This window comes from Myodes glareolus, chromosome 5, assembly GCF_982192425.1.
Source record: "Myodes glareolus chromosome 5, mMyoGla1.1, whole genome shotgun sequence".
Lineage (NCBI taxonomy): Eukaryota > Metazoa > Chordata > Mammalia > Rodentia > Cricetidae > Myodes > Myodes glareolus.
Window position 1 is genome coordinate 24,184,716 of NC_142030.1, and position 18,972 is coordinate 24,203,687.

An 18,972-nucleotide genomic window follows, 5' to 3' on the forward strand; every position below is an offset into this window, starting at 1 on the left:
AGATAACTTTGATAGCCTGCTGTCTTGGTTAAGGTTTGTATTGCTGTAGAGAAGACACCATGACCATAGCATCGCTTATAAAAGAAAATATTTAATTGTGGCTTGCTTACAGTTTAGAGGTTTAGACCATTATTATCGTGGCAGGAATCATGTAGGCAAACATGGTGCTGGAGAAGTAGCTGTGAGTCCTATATCTTATGTGGGCAAGCAGGAAGTGGTCTATCTCACTGGGCGTGACTTGAGCTTGTATGAGACCTCAAAGCCTGCCTCCTCAGCAACACACTTCTTCCAACAAGGCCACACCTTCAACAGGGTCATACCTCCTAATAGTACCACTGTCTTTGGGGGCCATTTTCTTTCAGATCACCACAGCTGCCGTCTAGCATTGTGCCAAGGCTAATGATGTCCTTGAGCACGAGAAGAGAACAACAGTTCTTATTTCATTGGAAGTATTTGCCCGTTGAGAACATTTTCTACTTCAATTACTTGCATTTAAAATTTGTTTATATGTACTTACATGAGTTTCTATTCATATGTATTAGCTTTCTGTTACTGTAATAAATACTTGAAATAAATCAACTTAAAAAGCAGAAAGGTTTATTTGGTTGTTGATTTCAGAGGTTTTAGTCCATGGTCTCTTGACTCAGTTGCTTTGAGCTTGTAGTGACACAGTATATTATCAGGAACATGTCATGAAAGAAGTCTGCTCACCTCAGAGTTGCTGAAAAGTGAGAGAGAAGGGCATAGGAGGGGCTAGGTTCCCAGCATCCGCTTCAAAAGCATGACTCAGTGTTCTGACTTCTTCCAGTAGGCCCTACCTCCTAATGGTTCCACCACCTCCCGATGAATACAAGCCTTCAATGTATAAGTCTTTGGAAAGAAGCTCTGAATATAAACTACAGCAATTTATATAATGTAGTTGTAGGGTTTTAAAAGCAAGTAAAACACTGCATTTGTTTAATTGGTTTATAAATATGGGTTTTTATACTTAAAAAATTATTTTTAAATTGTGGCTATGTACGAGATGCCAGGCCTAAAGGACATCTAGGCCTTGATTTTTTTTTTGCTATACCTATGAATCTATCAGGCAGATCTTGCATGCTTTCTAGCTACATGTAGCTTTGTGTGTGCCATTTTAATTTCTACTACTGGTTCATTTGTTGTTGTTGTTTTTAGCATGTTGGAGCAGGATTCCAGGAGAGTGAAGCCCAGCATGAATCCTGCAAGCCAAAGGAGGCATCTTTTAGAATTTTCTGCTAAAGAAGTTCAAGACCCATCAGATGGTGTCAACCAGAAAAACAGCTACAGGTGGGATGGCCCATTGGCCTTGTTGATTTAATGAACTGGAGAAGTCTTACCCGTTGTCACTTGACATGTAAATAGTTCATATAGACTTTGTGTAGTGGAGCAAGTGAAATAGTGATGCCATTAATTTGTTTTATTTTTATTTTTTAAAAATAAAAAAGATTTATTTACCATGTATACAGTATCTGTCTGCATGTATGCCTGCTGCCAGAAGAGGATGCTGTATCTCATTATAGATGGTTGTAAGCTACCATGTGGTTGCTGGGAATTGAACTCAGGACTTCTGGAAGAGGAGCCAGTGCTTTTAACCCCTGAACCATCTCTCCAGCTCCAATTTGTTTTATTTTTAAGATCAATTTTAAGAATAGATTTACTTCGAAACATTTTCTAGTTTAGGATTTTTGTTGACATGTGATCAGATAATCTGTTTGTCTTGACATACATATATATTAGAATACATGTACTAGCTTTAGTTTTTTCACCCTATTATGGTTTAGTACATTTAACTAATATTTATGCCTTGAGTATATATGACGGAATGATATGGTTAAAGCTATTTGTAGTCATTAAGTAAAATTATTATTTGTTGTGTTTTCTGACTCCTTTTCTTTTTATAATTTAACAGATACTTAGGTAAATTTCCGTTTTGCTTAATGTTAAAGCAAAAGGTATACATGAAAACATAATTCCCATAGTATGTTAATTAGAAGAAGGTACAGTTTTTAGAGCTATCCTTTTTCATAAATATTGCCCTGTGTGTTCTGGGATTCTTGTTAGACAAAAGCCAGAACCTGGAACAGCAGGCAGAGAGGTTGGAGTACAGCAGCCGTCGCAGTATAATGAAACGCTTGAAAATTACACAGACCTGCTTGCCCTGAGCTCTCTGCAGTTTCACAAGGCAAGAGGCCACAGAGGAATCGTTCTTCTGTGTCCTTTCCTCTTGTAGTTGAGGGAGGAGCCGAGGGTCTTATAGCAGTGCAGCATAGCAGGGGATAGATGGCGTGATATTAGAAAACATTACATATTGTTTTATGCTATTTTTTTTAAAGTTTATTAAAATATAAAAGTTTCCATTTTCGCCCCTCCTCCCAACACCCTCCCACTCCCCCCACTCCCTCTCCTCTTCCCTCTCCATCCCTAAGAGCAGTCAGGGTTTCCTGCCCTGTGGGTAGTTCAAGTTCCTCCCCGCTCCCTCCAGGACCAGGAAGGTGAGTATCCAATCAGACTGGATCCCCAAAAATCCAGAATATGCAGAGGAAACGAGTCCCAGAGTCATTGTCAATGGCTTTTTAGAAAGACTTCGGGCCAGCCACATTCAGAGAATACAGCCTCCTCCAGAGAATCTGGTTGGATCAAGTGCTCCTTCAGTCCCAGTCAACTGGCCTTGGTGAACTCTCATTAGATCAGTCGCCTTGTATCAGTGGGTGATCGCTCCCCTTGCGGTTCTGATTTCCTTTTTCATGTTCTTCCTCCTTCTGCTCCTCCTTTGGACCTTGGGGGACTCAGACCGGTGCTCCAATGTGGGTCTCCATCTGCATTGCCATCCATCGCCGGATGAAGGTTCCCTCTGATCTTGCCCTCTCTGCTCACGTTCTTCTTCCTTCTGCTTCTCGGTTGGACCTAGGGAGTTAAGTCCAGTGTTCCAACGTGGGTCCCCGTCTCTATCTCCATCTATTGCCAAATGAAGGATCTATGGTGATAAGCAAAATATTCATCAGTATGGTTATGGGCCAAGGCCAGTTCAGGCACCCTCTCCTCTGTCCAGAGAACAATCTGGGGATCTCTCCTTGGACCTGGGATCCCATTTACAGTCAAGTCTCTAGTAAACCCTAAACTGACTTCCATAGTTGAGATATATTCTTCCCTGAACCCATATCTATCCTTCTTCCCTCCCCCGCTCCCAGTCCCCCGAGCATTTCCCATTCCTCCCCTGCTCCCTTCTCTCTAACCTCCTCCCCTTCCAACTACCCTCCCAACCCCCCATGCACCCTTGGTTACCTGGAACTCTTGTCTATTTCCAATCTCCAGGAGGAAAACTACCTGAATTTTCTTCAGGTTCACCTTCTTATTTAGCTTCTCTAGGATCACGAATAATAGGCTCAAAGATCTTTAATTATGGCTAGAATCCACTTATGAGTGAATACATACCTTATTCCTCTTTTTGGGTCTGGCTTACCTGACTCAGTAAAGCGTTTTCTTTTTTTTTTTATTTTTCTATTTATCTATTTATCTATCTATCTATTTATTTATTTATTTATTTAATTTTTACTGGGAATCCCTCCAGAATCAAGTCTCTTGCAAACCCTAGAATGGCTCTCTTAGTTGCGATATAAACTTCCCTGCTCCCATAACCATCCTTCCTCCCTCCCCCCTCCCATTCCCCCAAGCCATCCCCAATTCTCGCCCTCTCCACTCTCCCTAACCATCTTCCCTTACTTCCACCCCCCACCCCCCATGCTCCCGACTTTGCTTGGCAATCTTGCCTAGTTCTATTATCCAGGAGGATAGCTGTATAAATTTTCTTCAGGTTCACCTTCTTATCTAGCTTCTCTAGGATCACAAATTATAGACCCAAAGACCTTTAACTATGGCTAGAATCCACTTATGAGTGAGTACATACCATATTCCTCTTTTTGGGTCTGGGTTACCTCACTCAGTAAAGCGTTTTCTATTTCCATCCATTTGCATGCAAAATTCAAGATGTCATTGTTCTTTACCGCTGAGTAAAACTCTAATGTATATATGTTCCACACCTTCTTTAACCATTCTTCTATTGAGGGGCACCTAGGTTGTTTCCAGGTTCTGACTATTACAAATAGTGCAGCTATGAACATAGTTGAACAAATACTTTTGTAGTATGATAGGGCATCTCTTGGGTATATTCCCAAGAGTGGAATTGCTGGGTCCTGAGGGAGGTTGACTCCCAGTTTCCTGAGAAACCGCCACACTGATTTCCACAGTGGCTGCACAAGTTTGCATTCCCACCAACATTGGATGAGTGTTCCCCTCATTCCACATCCTCTCCAGCATAGGCTATCATTGGTGTTTTTGACTTTAGCTATTCTGACAGTTGTAAGATGGTATCTCAAAGTGGTTTTGATTTGCATTTCCCTGATCGCTAAGGAAGTTGAGCATGACCTTAAGTGTCTTCTGGCCATTCGAAGTTCATCTGTTGTGAATTCTCTGTTAAGTTCAGTACCCCATTTTTTAATTGGGTTAATTAGAGTTTTAGTGTCTAGTTTCTTGAGTTCTTTGTATATTCTGGAGATCAGACCTTTGTCTGATGAGGGGTTGGTGAAGATCTTCTCCCAGTCAGAAGGCAGCCTTTTTGTCTTACTGACAGTGTCCTTTGCTTTACAGAAGCTTCTCAGTTTCAGGAGGTCCCATTTATTCATTGTTTCTCTTATTGTCTGTGCTACTGGGGTCCTACTTAGGAAGTGGCCTCCTGTGCCTATATCTTGTAGACTACTTCCCATTTTCTCTTCTATCAGGTTCAAAGTGGACAGATTGATGTTGATGTCTTTAATCCATTTGGACTTGAGTTTTGTGCATGGTGATAGATATGGATCTATTTTCATTCTTCTACAGGTTGACATCCAGTTATGCCAGCACCATTTGTTAAAGACGCTTTCCTTCTTCCATTGTATACCTTTAGCTCCCTTGTTGAAAATTAGGTGTTCATAGGTTTGAGGGTTAGTATCCGGGTCTTCTATTCGATTCCATAGGTCAACTTCTCTGTTCTTATGCCAATACCAAGCTGTTTTCAATACTGTAGCTCTGTAATAGAGTTTGAAGTCAGGGATAGTAATGCCTCCAGAAGTTCCTTTATTGTATAAGATTGTTTTGGCTATCCTGGGTTTTTTGTTTTGCCATATAAACTTGATTATTGTTCTCTCAAGGTCTGTGAAGAAGTTTGATGGGATTTTGATGGGGATTGCATTGAATCTATAGATTGCTTTTGGTAGAATTGCCATTTTTACTATGTTGATTCTCCCAATCCAAGAGCAGGGGAGGTCTTTCCATTTTCTGGTATCCTCCTCAATTTCTCTTTTCAAAGGCTTAAAGTTCTTGTCAAATAGGTCTTTCACTTCCTTGGTTAGAGTAACCCCAAGATATTTTATGCTATTTGTGGCTATCGTGAAAGGCGATGTTTCTCTGATTTCCCTCTCCGCTTCTTTATCCTTTGTGTATAGGAGGGCCACTGATTTTTTGGAGTTGATCTTGTATCCTGCCACGTTACTAAAGGTGTTTATCAGCTGTAGGAGTTCTTTGGTAGAGTTTTTGGGGTCGCTTATGTACACTATCATATCGTCAGCAAATAACGAAAGTTTAACTTCATCCTTTCCAATTCGAATCCCCTTGATCTCCTTATGTTGTCTTATTGCTATTGCTAGAACTTCAAGCACTATATTGAAGAGGTATGGAGAGAGTGGACAGCCTTGTTGTGTTCCTGATTTTAGTGGAAAGGGTTTGAGTTTCTCTCCATTCAATTTGATGTTAGCTGTCGGCTTGCTGTATATTGCTTTTATTATATTTAGGTATGATCCTTGTATCCCCAGTCTCTCCAACACCTTTATCATAAATGGGTGTTGAATTTTGTCAAATGCTTTTTCAGCATCCAATGAAATGATCATATGGTTTTTTTCTTTCAGTTTATTTATATGATGGATTACATTGATAGATTTGCGTATGTTGAACCATCCCTGCATCTCTGGGATGAAGTCTACTTGATCATAATGGATAATTTTTCTAATGTGTTCTTGGATTCGGTTTGCCAGTATTTTATTGAGAATTTTCGCATCGATGTTCATGAGTGAGATTGGCCTGTAATTCTCTTTCTTGGTTGTGTCTTTGTGTGGTTTTGGTATTAGGGTGACTGTAGCTTCATAAAAGGAGTTTGGCAGTGACTCTTCTGTTTCTATATTGTGGAATACATTAAAGAGTATAGGTATTAGCTCTTCCTGGAAGTTCTGGTAGAATTCTGCATTGAAACCATCTGGTCCTGGGCTTTTTTTGGTAGGGAGATTTTTGATAACAGCTTCTAATTCTTCACGACTAACAGGTCTATTTAGATTGCTCACCTGGTCTTAGTTCAACTTTGGTATATGGTACTTATCTAAAAAAATGTCTATTTCTTTTACATTTTCCAACTTTGTGGCATATAAACTTTCGTAGTAAGATCTAATGATTCTCTGAATTTCCTCTGTGTCTGTGGTTATGTCCCCCTTTTCATTTCTGATCCTATTAATTTGCAAGTTCTCTCTCTGCCGTTTGATTAGTTTGGATAGGGGTTTGTCGATCTTGTTAATTTTCTCCAAGAACCAGCTTTTTGCTTCATTGATTCTTTGGATTGTTTTCTGTGTTTCTATTTTGTTGATTTCAGCCCTCAGTTTGATTATTTCCAGTCTTCTACTCCTCCTGGGTAAATCAGCTTCTTTTTTTTCTAGAGCTTTCAAGTGTGCTGTTAAGTCTCCAATGTGTGCTTTCTCCGTTTTCTTTAAGTGGGCACTTAGTGCTATGAACTTTCCTCTTAGCACTGCTTTCATAGTGTCCTATAGGTTTGAAGACGTTGTGTTTTTGTTTTCATTAAATTCAAGGAAGAGTTTAATTTCTTTCTTTATTTCGTCCTTGACCCAGGGGTGATTTAGTAGTTGACTGTTCAACTTCCATGAGTTTGTTGGCTTCCTGGGGGTAGCATTGTTATTGAATTCTAATTTTAATCCATGGTGATCTGACAAGACACAGGTGGTTACTAATATTTTTTTGTATTAAATTTGTATTAAATTTTGTATTAAAATTGACCAAGTATGTGGTCAATTTTCGAGAAGGTTCCATGAGCTGCAGAGAAGAAGGTATATTCTTTCCTATTTGGGTGGAGTGTTCTATAGATGTCCGTTAAGTCCATTTGATTCAGTACCTCCAATAAATCTCTTATTTCTCTGTTAGATTTCTGTCTGATTGACCTGTCCATTGGTGAGAGAGGTGTGTTGAAGTCTCCTACTATTAGTGTGTGTGGTTTGATGACTGCCTTGAGTTCTAGAAGAGTTTCTTTTACATATGTGGGTGCCTTTATATTAGGGGCATAGATATTCAAGATTGAGACTTCCTCCTGATGAATTGTTCCTGTTATGAGTATGAAATGTCCATCTCCATCTCTTCTGATTGATTTTAGTTTGAAGTCGATTTTGTTAGATATTAGAATGGCCACACCCGCTTGTTTCTTAGGTCCATTTGCTTGGAAAACCTTTTCCCAACCCTTTACTCTGAGTAGGTGTCTGTCTTTGTGGTTGAGGTGTGTTTCTTGTAAACAGCAGAATGTTGGATCCTGTTTTTGTATCCAATCTCTAAGTCTGTCCCTCTTTATAGGTGAGTTGAGTCCATTGATATTAAGTGATATTAATGACCAGTGATTGATGACTCCGGTCATTTTTTTGGGTAGTAGAGTGTATGTGTTTTCCTTCTTTGAGTTGTGCTTGTGAAGGGTCGCTAGATGTCTGAGTTAATGTAGGTAGTGTTGGGAATGTTGGATTCCTTGGGTTGTGATTTTCCTTCTAGTATTCTCTGTAAGGCTGGATTAGTAGCTACGTATTGTTTAAATTTGTTTTTATCCTGGAATATTTTGTTTTCTCCGTTGATAGTGAACAATAGCTTGGCTGGGTAAAGTAGTCTGGGCTTGCATCCATGGTCTCTTAGTTTCTGCAGTACCTCTATCCAGGACCTTCTGGCTTTCATGATTTCCATAGAGAAGTCTAGTGTAAGTCTGATAGGTTTACCTTTATAAGTTACTTGACCTTTTTCCTTTGCAGCTCTCTATATCCTTTCTTTAGTCTGAATGTTTTGTGTTTTGATTATTATATGGCAAGGGGATGTTTTTTCTGATCCAGTCTATTCGGTGTTCTGTATGCTTCTTGAACCTTCATAGGAATATCGTTCTTTAGGATGGGAAAGTTTTCTTCTATAATTTTGTTGAGTATATTTTCTGGACCTTTGAAATGCAATTCTTCTCCTTCTTCTACTCCTATTATTCTTAGATTTTTTTTTATTGTGTCCCACAGTTCCTGAATGTTTTGTGATGAGAATTTGTTGGATTTGCTGTTTTCTTTGGTCAGAGAAATTTGGTTTAATTTCTCTATGGTGTCCTCAGAGTCTGAGATTCTTTCTTCTATCTCTTGTATTCTGTTGGTTATGCTTGTTTCTGAAGTCTCTGTTCCTTTACCTAGATTTTCCATAGCCAGCCGGCCCTCGGTTTGTGATTTCTTCATTGACTTCATTTCAGTTTTCAAATCTTGAACTGTTTCTATTACCTGTTTGATTGTTTTTTCTTGGTTTCCCAGAATTTCATTTACGGATTTACTCATTTCTTCAAACTTTTTGGTATATTTCTCTTCCATTTCTTTACTCATTTCCTCAATCTTTTTGTTATACTTAATCTTCCATTTCTTTACGGCAGATTTTCACCTCCTGTTTAAGTTCCTCTATTATTTTCATAAAGATCCGCTTAGAGTCGATTTCTTCTATTTCTTCTGGAGTAGGGTGTTCAATTCTTCTAGTTTCGAGCTCCCTGGATTCTGGAGATGTCATGTTGCCTTTCAGGTTGTTGGAGGAATTCTTGCATTGGCGCCTGCCCATCTCCTCCACTCTGGATGAAACTCCTCAGCACTTTTCTGGATAGAACTCCTCAACACTCTCTGGGTAGGACTTCTCAGCATTCTCTGGATAGAGCACCTCAGCACTCTCTGGGAAGAGCTCCTCAGCAGTGCAACAGGGCTAGCTGGTCTTCCCAGGACCCGGGAGACAAAGGGCCCGCAGCAGTGGGGGGAGGGGGGGTCCCGTGGAACACCGAAGACCCTGCCGCAGAAGCTGAGTGCTATTTTTTTACATGTTAAAAATTGTCACATTTCTGAATTACTGACATTGGTAGTCACAGTGTCCCTTATACTGGTAGAATTTATTAGTTTTTTTGTTTTTCCAAAATTGGCCCAGGTTTACCCTTCATGTTCTGCAATTCTGAGTGCTATGGTTGTCCACAGAGCTCTGTTTGAAGGAAGCCTTTGGACTTAGTGGTGTTTGATCAAATATGGTTCATTGCTAAAAATAAGAACTAATTATTGATTTTGTACTTGAAGCCATACTTTGTTTAAGTAACCTTTATGGGAATATTCTTTATTTTAAAATAACTGTAATAAAGAGAAGCCTTCATGTATGTGCTCACATTAGCATGAGATGAAAACGCTGACTCCCGGAAAGTGTAGTAGCCAGTTCATGTACATTCACTGGAGAGGTCTAGGCAACTTTCAGGGTGAAATTTATCACCCTGAAGAAATTCATAACTCATTGAGATGAGTACATGAAAGTACTTGAAATATGTAAACCATCTCTGTGTCTCCTGCCCAGAGTCACCAATGGTTGTGTGTATCTGAGTAAAAGTAGATAATCGCTTCTTAGCGATTTGCAGGTCTGAAGCTTATTATAGGAGATTTAAGCAAATATTAGTCCATTAATTTGGAGTTTTTGCTATTATCATTGATAATAGTAGTAGCAGTACGGAATACAAAAATTTTAAAAATTATTTGTGAAACATTTGAAAATTCCAAGATGAATTTGTCCTGAGCTGGATTTTAGATATTTATATTGCTGTCAGGACACCTATGTGCATTTTTTTTTGAGAAAAAGATTAAATTTAATTTTTAAACTGCTACTGTTGTACTAGTTTCCTATCTTTTAAAAGTATTTAAGCATTTTAATTGACATTGAATTTTAATCAGGCATGTTTATAGACTGTGCTGTGCCTGCCATTTTGATGTTTATAATGTATAGTAATTGGACCAGAGTAATTAGTGTATCCATCATCTGAAACAGATATCCCTTTTTTCCTTATGTTGAGATCATTCAAACTCTTCTGTACTAAATATGTTAAAATATTTGAGGCATTGTGGTCAACCATAGCTAGTCTTCTGTGCTGCAGGACACTTAAAGTGATCTGTCTTATCCAGTCACACTCTGGCACCCATCAACGACTCTCCTTTCATGTCCCTCTCTCCCCCTTGTCTTCTTAGACTCCGATATACATGATTGTATTTTTTCCTCTGTGATAGCAGATTTCTAGCTTCCTCACATAAGTGAGAAAATGTGGTATTTTTTTGTACCTTATTTCCCTTGTTGCATTGTCCTGTAATTCTATCCATGTTGGTGAAAATGGCAAAATTTCAGTCAGTTTTATGAATAAGTATTATTTTAGTATCTGTGTTTTCTTTATTCTTCCATCAGTGGACACTTAGATTAATTTCCATATCTTGACTATTGTGACTAATACTGCAATAAACATGGGCGTGCAGGTAGATGTCTTTTTGACATGAATTTTGATTCTTTGAATTGAAATAGTAGCGTTTCCAGTTCTCTAAGGAACTTGTACACTGTTTTCACAGTGGCTGCACTCAGTTTCATTCCCACCAACAGTGTTTGAGTCGTCTCTTTCCTCATACTTTGCTGTTCTTTGTTTTATGCGACTAGCTGTTCTAATTAGCATGAGATGACATCTCATTGTGGTGTTGATTTGCATTTTCATGACTGGGGGTGGTTGAGAGAGAGAGAGAGTGTGTGTGTGTGTGTGTGTGTGTGTGTGTGTGTGTGTTTCTTGAGAGGTAGCACTTCAGATCATTCATCTATTTAAAAAATAGATTAAGTTTTTTTTTTGCTGTTGAGTTATGTGAGTAGCTTATTTTTGTTTCTTTTGTTTTGAGACACAGTTTTGTTTCCAGAAGTTCCCAGGGTAACCTGGAACTTGCTGTATAACCCAGAATGTTAAGACTTTAGTCATGAACCACTATGGTCACTTGAGTTCTTCATACCTTTCTTACTGGATCAATAATATGCTGGTATTTTCTCTTAATCAAGTTCTTCACTCTGTTTACTATACAAAAGTTTTTAATTTTATGTAATTTCATTTAAATTTTGCTTTTGTTGTCTGTGTTTTAGGGTCATAAAAATCTTTGTTCAGATCAATATCTTGAAGCGTGTCCTTTTTTCTTCTGTATTTATGTTTTTGATCTTTTTTGAGTTTAGAATGTGTGTGTGAAAAAAAAGAATGTGTGTGTGTGTGTTGATCTGTACAGGAATAGTTTCTTTTTACTGAACATAGTTATCCAGTTTTCCTGATTCTGTTCATTGAAAAGATTTCTGACATGTTTTTGCTGTCTTTGGGAAAGTTTACTTGTCTATGAATATATGAATTTATTTCTGAGTTCTATGTTCTATTCTAATAGTTTATGTTTTTTCCCCTCATATCATGCTATTCTGGTTACGATAACATTGATTTTTTTTCTTTTAAAATAGAATCTCAAGTAGTCCATGCTGGTCTCAAACTCACTGTATAGCTGAGGCAGATCTGGAGCTTCTACCTGATTGCTTTAGCTATTTGGAATCTTTTATAGTTCTGTACAAAATTATAGGAATATGTTTTTATTTCTATGTCAAATGTTATTTGTACTTTAATAGAGGACTGGAGAGATAGCTCACTTGGTAAAGTACTTACCTTGTATTATGGTAAGAATTACATGGATCTGTAGACCACTTTGGGTAGTATGTGTATTTTAACAATGTTAATTAGATAGTTCATGAACATGGGATTTCCTTCCATGAATTCCTCTACTAGTGTGCCTGATGAATTTCATTGCAGATTATCCATTCCCTTTACCAAATTTGTTCTTAGATATTTGTTCTAGCAGCTGTGAATAGGTTATTTTATTTCCTTCACAGTAGCTGCAGTTTTCATAGTCATGGACCTCATGCAAGCAAGGCAGTCATTCTGCCACTGAACTGTACCCTCTAACCTCAAAGCTGCTAATTTTATATCCTACATTCTTACTGAACTTGATTTTGTGGAGTCGAAAGTTTTCTCTATAAAATCCTGTTGTCTGTGAAAAAGTATTGTTTGACTTCTTTTTTTTTTAAAAAAAAAAAAATTGAAGCCCTTTCTTGTTTTTTCTTGCTTTTGGCTCTAAGGCTTCCAGTACTATTTTGAGTAAGTGAGGGTAGAAACCTTTGTCTTGCTCCTGAGTTTAGAGAATTTGTATATATTTCAGCTTTTTCTCATTCAATATGATGTTGGCTATGGTCTGTCATATATGGACTTTATTGTGTTAGGTAAGTTCTTTCATACCTAATGAAAGGTTTCCATACCCTGATATTAAGTCTCTCTGCTGACACAGCAAACCAAACCATGATTAAGATTAAAAGTCTAGGTTTATTGGTAAAACACTCCTGAATGGTCCTTTGGCCCCCAGAGAGATGGGGGGAAGGAACCAGAAAACCGTATGGCTGGTCTCTACACTTAATTTTCTTTCCTTTTCTTTTTTTTTTCATGATAGGATGTTGAGTTTTACTAAATGCTTTTTCTTTTTCTTTTGAAACAACCATAAAGTTTTTGTTTTCCACTCTGTTGATACAGTGTGTTACATTTTTTATTTGTGTATATTGAGCCATCCTTGCATTTCTATAATAAATACCACTTGATCATGATGTATACTCTTTTTGATATGTTGGATTTGAGTTGCTAGTACTTTGTTGAAAATTTTAATAGCTATGATAATCAGGGATTTTGGTCTGTGAATTCCTTTCTTAAAGGTGTTCTTGTGGGGCTTTGATGCCAGGATAGAACAACTTTGGAAGGGTTTCCTTTCTTTCAGTTCTTTGGACTAGTTTGAGATACATTTACATTAGTTTTTGTTCTGGTTTTTTTTTTTTGTTTGTTTGTTTTTTCAAAGGGTCTCATTAAGTTGCCAGGCTAGCCATGACTTAACAGTCTCCCTATCTCGACTTTTGGATAGCTGGCATGTTAGGTGTGTGCCACATCTGGCCCACTTTAGCTCTTGTTGTGCAGTTTGCTGAAACCTTCTAACTCTGGACTTTTGTTCTTTTGGGATGAGGCAGGAACTTTTTATAACTAATTCTGTCTGCTTACTTATTAATGGGCTGTCCAATTTTCCTTTATCATAATCTGTATTTTTAAATGCCTCATTTTTGTTTCAATTTAGGAGAATTATGGTTCAACTAGAGGAAGGCTAAATAATCCTGTCATTTAAATGTTCTATTTGTTTGCTGTTAGCATATTGCCACTAGCAAGTTGTAGTTGCATAGATTTTTTCAGTGTTAAAAGTATATGTACATATATGCACGTCTGTATTTGTAACAGTATAATTTATCAGCCAAACTGGGATACCTGTAAGAAAGAATATTAGTAATATAGAGAAAGTCATTAATAATTATTTCCTCAAGATGTAGGACTTCAGGCTTAAATGCCAGTTGTCTTTTAGTAAACAGGAAAGGAAGGTTTTCCATTTAAGGCATCAGCCACAAGTTGTCTTTAGTCCAAGAATTTCCATTAACTCTAGCTCTCTAACATTGCACTTTCCTGTAGTGATTTATCTGCTGCAATTTCTTCTGTTTGTATAGAATGGTTTGCACACACTTTGGGTTAGTGAAGGTCTGATTATCTCCAGATTGTATGCTGGCTTAGAGTTTTCCCTTCTTTTCCCCTCAACACTGTCCACCCTAACTTTGTGTTTCTCCTATCAGACTTTTTTTTTAATCAAAAATTTCTTCTCCATATTTCTGACTATAAGAACAAAATTAGCCAACATAGATGTGCAGAAATCATTACTAGAGTTTATCATATGGAAAGAAAATTACAGCCAGCATAGAGTTTTGAAAGCAATTTTGGATTTTCCTTATGGACTGCAGTCTTCCTGCCCTTATCAAGTATAAAGGTGTGATTTTTTTTCCAATGACATATGTGACAGGTGTGTGTGTGTGTGTGTGTGTGTGTGTGTGTGTGTGTGTGTGTGTGCGTGCGTGCACATGTGTGCATGCGCCTCTGTTCGTGTTGCAACAGCGGCTTCCTAGTTGCATTCAGAATGGGGTTGCATTACCAGGTCCTGTTGAACCTCAGCTCTCGGCTGATATCTCTTCCTGTGTGTGGTCAGTGCCTGTGTATTTGTTTTACTCCAGACACTTTACCTCTGTGAATCTTAACTGCTGGAAGAGACGACATGAAGAGCCTTCTAAGTACAACAAGTAGAGGGGGATGTCTCATGTAACTTCAGCCCTCACTTCTTTTCCTCTGTGTGCCATACTCAGAAATCATTGCTCTTTTTCTGAAATTAGTTTTCCACTTGGTGTGTGTGTGTTGGGGGGGGGGCACATGTTTTTAATGTGGCCAAATTTAATGATCATCCGCTCATCTTGAACTTTCTTCAACATTTGGTTAAATGAATCACTCCTTAAAGGACTTTCCTTTTGCATAGTCTTTTGTATTTATTTTGTCGTGTTAGGGATTCAGTGCAGTCTGCTCCTGAGCTTTTTCCCAGCCCCTGTACCATAGGCTGGCTTTGAACTTGCGAGCCTCCTGCTTTTACCTCCTGTGACTGGAGGCTGTGCTTTCATTTCCCGGCTGCCCAGTCCTGAGTAATCACACAGAAACTTAGATTAATTACGAACTGTTTAACATACTATCTCAGCCTTATTATTAACTAGATCTTACAACTTAAATTAACCCCTTCCTATTATTCTATATTTTGCCATGAGGCCTGTGGCTTGTTACTTTGTGTCTTGCTTCTCTGGCAGCTGCTTGCTTCTCCCTTGACTCTGCCTTCTTTCTCTCTATCTCCTGCTCTTTATTCCCTCCTGCTCTTTTTGCTTGATTTTTGATTATTGGCCACATCAGCTTCTTTATTAACCAGTGGTAATAAAACATATTCACAGCATACAGCGGGGTATCCCCACGTCAACCTCCCATGCACAAGATTATCATGGCTGCTCACTCCATCTTCCTTCCTTTCATTCTCATTTCTGTGTAGGCTTATTCTTTTTTTTTTTTTTTTTTTTTTTTTTTTTTTTTTTAGTAAATTTTATTAAATTATAAAAGTTTCCATTTCCGCCCCCCCTCCCAACACCCTCCCACTCCCCCCACTCCCCCCCTCCTTCCCCTCCGTCCCCCAGGGCAGTCAGGGTTTCCTGCCCTGTGGGAAGCTGCAGCTCCCTCCCCCTCCCTCCAGGTCCAGGAAGGCGAGCGTCCAAACAGACTGGATCCCCAAAATCCAGCATATGCAGAGGAAACAGGTCCCAGTGTCATAGTCAATGGCATTTCAGAAAGACCCCAGGCCAGCCACAGTCAGAGAATCCGGCCAAATTCCGAGAATCTGGCTAGATCACGTCCTCGTTCAGTCCCAGTCCAACTGGCCCTGGTAAATTCTCATCAGATCCGTTCCCTTGTATCAGTGGGTGATAGCATCCCTCGCAGTACTGATTTCGTCTTTCATGTTCCTCCTCCTTCCGCTCCCCCTCCGGACCTCGGGGGGCTCAATCCGTTGCTCCAATGTGGGCCTCCGACTGCATAGCTGTCCTTCGCCAGACGAAGGATCTATGGTGATAAGCAAAATATACATCAGTATGGTCATGGGCCACGGCCGATTCAGGCACCCTCTCCTCTGTCCAGAGAACAATCTGGGTGATTTATCTTTGGACCTGGGATCCCGTCCCAAACTTTAAAGCTGTCAACTTTGTTTTCTTTCTGCTGAAGTGACTCATCCATGCTACAGACTCCGTGTCTGTATACATGATTGCTTCATAAATTCCTGTTTTCAGGTCAGACTTCTCATATATGTGGTTACACATCCAGTTGTCTCTTTGAATTTTTCTGTTAGTAGTTCAAAATTAATATGCACAGAGGACCATTGTTCCTTCCCTTGTTTGACTATTATTCATTGTTTGTACAATTTCAAGGTGCAAGGGTAAATTGAAATATGCCACTTCCATACTTTGTGACTTCTCTTTCATTCAGCAAGTCCTAATTGTGACCCAGCCTCTGTCTTCTCCTCTTGTGTCTGTCCCACTTGCCACAACTCTTCAGCACTTTTCTGTTTCTAGAGTCTGGCTTTTTCTCACTTCCGTCTCGCATCTGCTTCTTCTTAATCTTGTCATTTAGGCCTTGACTTAATACCATCTCTTCCTTAGACTATTTATCGGAAGTAGATGCTGCCATGCTTGGCTATTTGAGTCCTATGCTTCTTTTACAAGACTTAATACAGTTTTTCTGAATTTTTATATATGTGGGGTTTTTTGTATTTGTTTTGTCTTCCTGTTAGGTCTTTGAGGATATAGACTTCTCTTGCTCTCTCTTGTATTACCCAGCACATAGTTAGTAGCCAGCAAATATTGAATGAATAAATGGAGAGCATGCATCTTACCATGTTCAATTTTGTATGTTCCTTTTTTTGTATTTTAGTATATCTAATTTATAAACTCAGAACATCTTATATAAAATATTCAGAGAAAATCTAAGACTTCTTAATGAGATAGAGTAAAATACAGACTGAGGAAATAACCAGTAGGTAATGGACCCAGTTCAGATTCTAATTTTTAACTTAGGTTTTGTTTCTCATCGTACCCTTGGTATGAATTCATGTGACATAAAGCAGTGTGACAGTTACAGAAGCAAACCTTCCAAGTTAACAGAAGAGCTAGTTATTGTTGTTTAGTGTTTATTAGTGACTCAAAGTCATCCACGGCTCTAATGGTTTTATTCAGTTTTCAACTTTGTTACTTTTCCTGCCAATTGTTTTATATCTTACTCTACCCCACTTCACACAAACTTGTTATCACAGAATGGCAATGACTGCAATCTTTAAGCCTTGTCGTACAATAATGTTTTTTCCTGTCTACTGGTAGCTTGTTCCCTGAGTAGTAGTTCTCTTCACTGTGTCTCCTCCTCTACTCCAACAACACTAGAGTTCATTGAATTCACCAAAGACACAGACTTTGTGCTGCCCAGGAAATAGTAGCTGAGCATGTGTGAATTACTCTGCCATCTCTTAGAAGCTCAGAAAGTGATGGTTCTACCATCTGATTTATACTTTATTTTTTCAATATGTTCATTTCTGTCTCAGAGTATGTTCAATTTGGTATATGTTTATTTTAATTAAAAATCATTACTAGTAAACTTTATCAAAAATGTGATGCACAGAAACAAATTTTCTGTGTGTTTCTTTCAGATATGATCATTCTGTTTCCAATGACAAAGCCTTAATGGTGCTAACTGAAGAGCCACTGCTTTATATTCCTCCGCCTCCATGTCAGCCCCTGATTAATACAACAGAATCTCTCAGGTGAGTGTTGGGGGTCGTTGCAGAGACACCTGCATGGCTTCCTATGGTGGCTTCAGAACTTAGGAAAGCAATTTCTTCAGGTTTACTTAGAGGCCAAGAGAATCTGAATGACTTGTTGGGTACTGTAAGACTGTCAGTTGTCTGGTTTCTCTACCAGCCTGGCAGAGGTGGCGATAGGTCCGTTTAATGTGCTGATTGCCTGGTTTGTGTTTCTCATTGGAAAGCTAAAGGATGAAGTGAACGTTAAAGTCAGGGGAAGGCTAAACTTGGGGGTAGAATGTTCTCAGCAGACAGCATCGTTTGTTTCTTTTCAAATTAGGAATCTAATGTTTGACTATGTTGTTCTGGACATGCTTGCCCTTATTTCTTTGAATTTTCAACTCATGATTGAGAAGGTTGCCTTATAAGAATGAATGTCTTATTAAAAACAATATTAAATGTCAGTAACTTTTTTCAAACCAGAAAGCATTGTTTTATAGTCAGGTATGTTAGGCTGCTCTATAGAATGTTTAAGTTAATTTCCAATGAAAGAGTAAAACAGTTAACTTCTGTTAATATATTTGATTAATCTGCTCTGTAGGTTGAACCATGAGCTCCGAGGCTGGGTTCATAGACACGAAGTAGAAAGGACGAAATCAAGACGAATGACAAATCACCAACAGAAAACCCGTATTCTTCAGGTTTGTTTCTTCTCGTGTTTGAAGAAATGACAGCACAGTTGCTGGGAGCTTCTCCCAGTGGAGTTGCTTTCTTCTGCGGGAGATTTGGGAACTTAAACCTTATTCCTTCCTCTCCGTGGCTGCTTCTGATGCAGCGGCCACTGCCACAGAAACCCCTCTCCAGCTTTTGTACCACATTAGTTCAGGGCTTAGAGCAGCAGCGTTTCCTGGCATGGCGCTCCTTCCTGCGCGTGCTCTCTCTCTCCCCCAGCCCCTTCTCTATCAGCACAAGCAGTACAAAAAGTAATAATGTTTATTCCCCTTCCTTTTCGAAGGGAATGATATAAACACATGACAGATTGTAGGGAGGAGCTTTTGAACTTAGACATGTTCCACTACAGGTTACCTTAGGACTTTCCAGTTCTACTTCTTTGCTTGCCAGAAGGTGACATTTTAATCTTTCTGTCTTTCATGAGATACTTGTTACTATTTCTGAAGCATGTAGCCTAGCAATTGACACACTAATTTCCCAATAAACATTACTGTGATGATGCTAATGAGCCAGGAAGAACTAGGAATACTTACATACATATAGACATACACACACACTCAAAATGAGAAGTATGTTTTCTATGGAAAAATTAAGGTAGGAAGATTAGAATTTAAATGTAGAAATTAGTGGTTATTTTAGATTAAATCACTTGAGAAGGCTTTTCTCAAGAAATTCCACTTTAGAAAGATATTGTATCAAAGTCATTGATTCAGCTGTTCTGATAGCCTGTGTCTTACAGCTGGATGGGCTAGAAGCTCATCTCTTCTGTGAATTCTTCATAGCTTTGGGATTTAGG

General features: G+C 38.7%; 1 protein-coding gene across 3 annotated transcripts in view; it reads left to right on the plus strand.

Moving 5' to 3' along the window:
- Positions 1-18,972, plus strand: part of Atf6 (activating transcription factor 6) — a 169,856-nt gene that overhangs the window by 67,180 nt on the left and 83,704 nt on the right. For all 3 annotated transcript variants that reach the window (XM_087906157.1, XM_087906158.1, XM_087906159.1), the window contains exons 10-12: positions 1,177-1,308; positions 17,352-17,465; positions 18,046-18,145. In XM_087906157.1, coding sequence (XP_087762283.1) covers positions 1,177-1,308; positions 17,352-17,465; positions 18,046-18,145 — 346 coding nt within the window. The remainder of the gene's footprint in view (positions 1-1,176; positions 1,309-17,351; positions 17,466-18,045; positions 18,146-18,972) is intronic.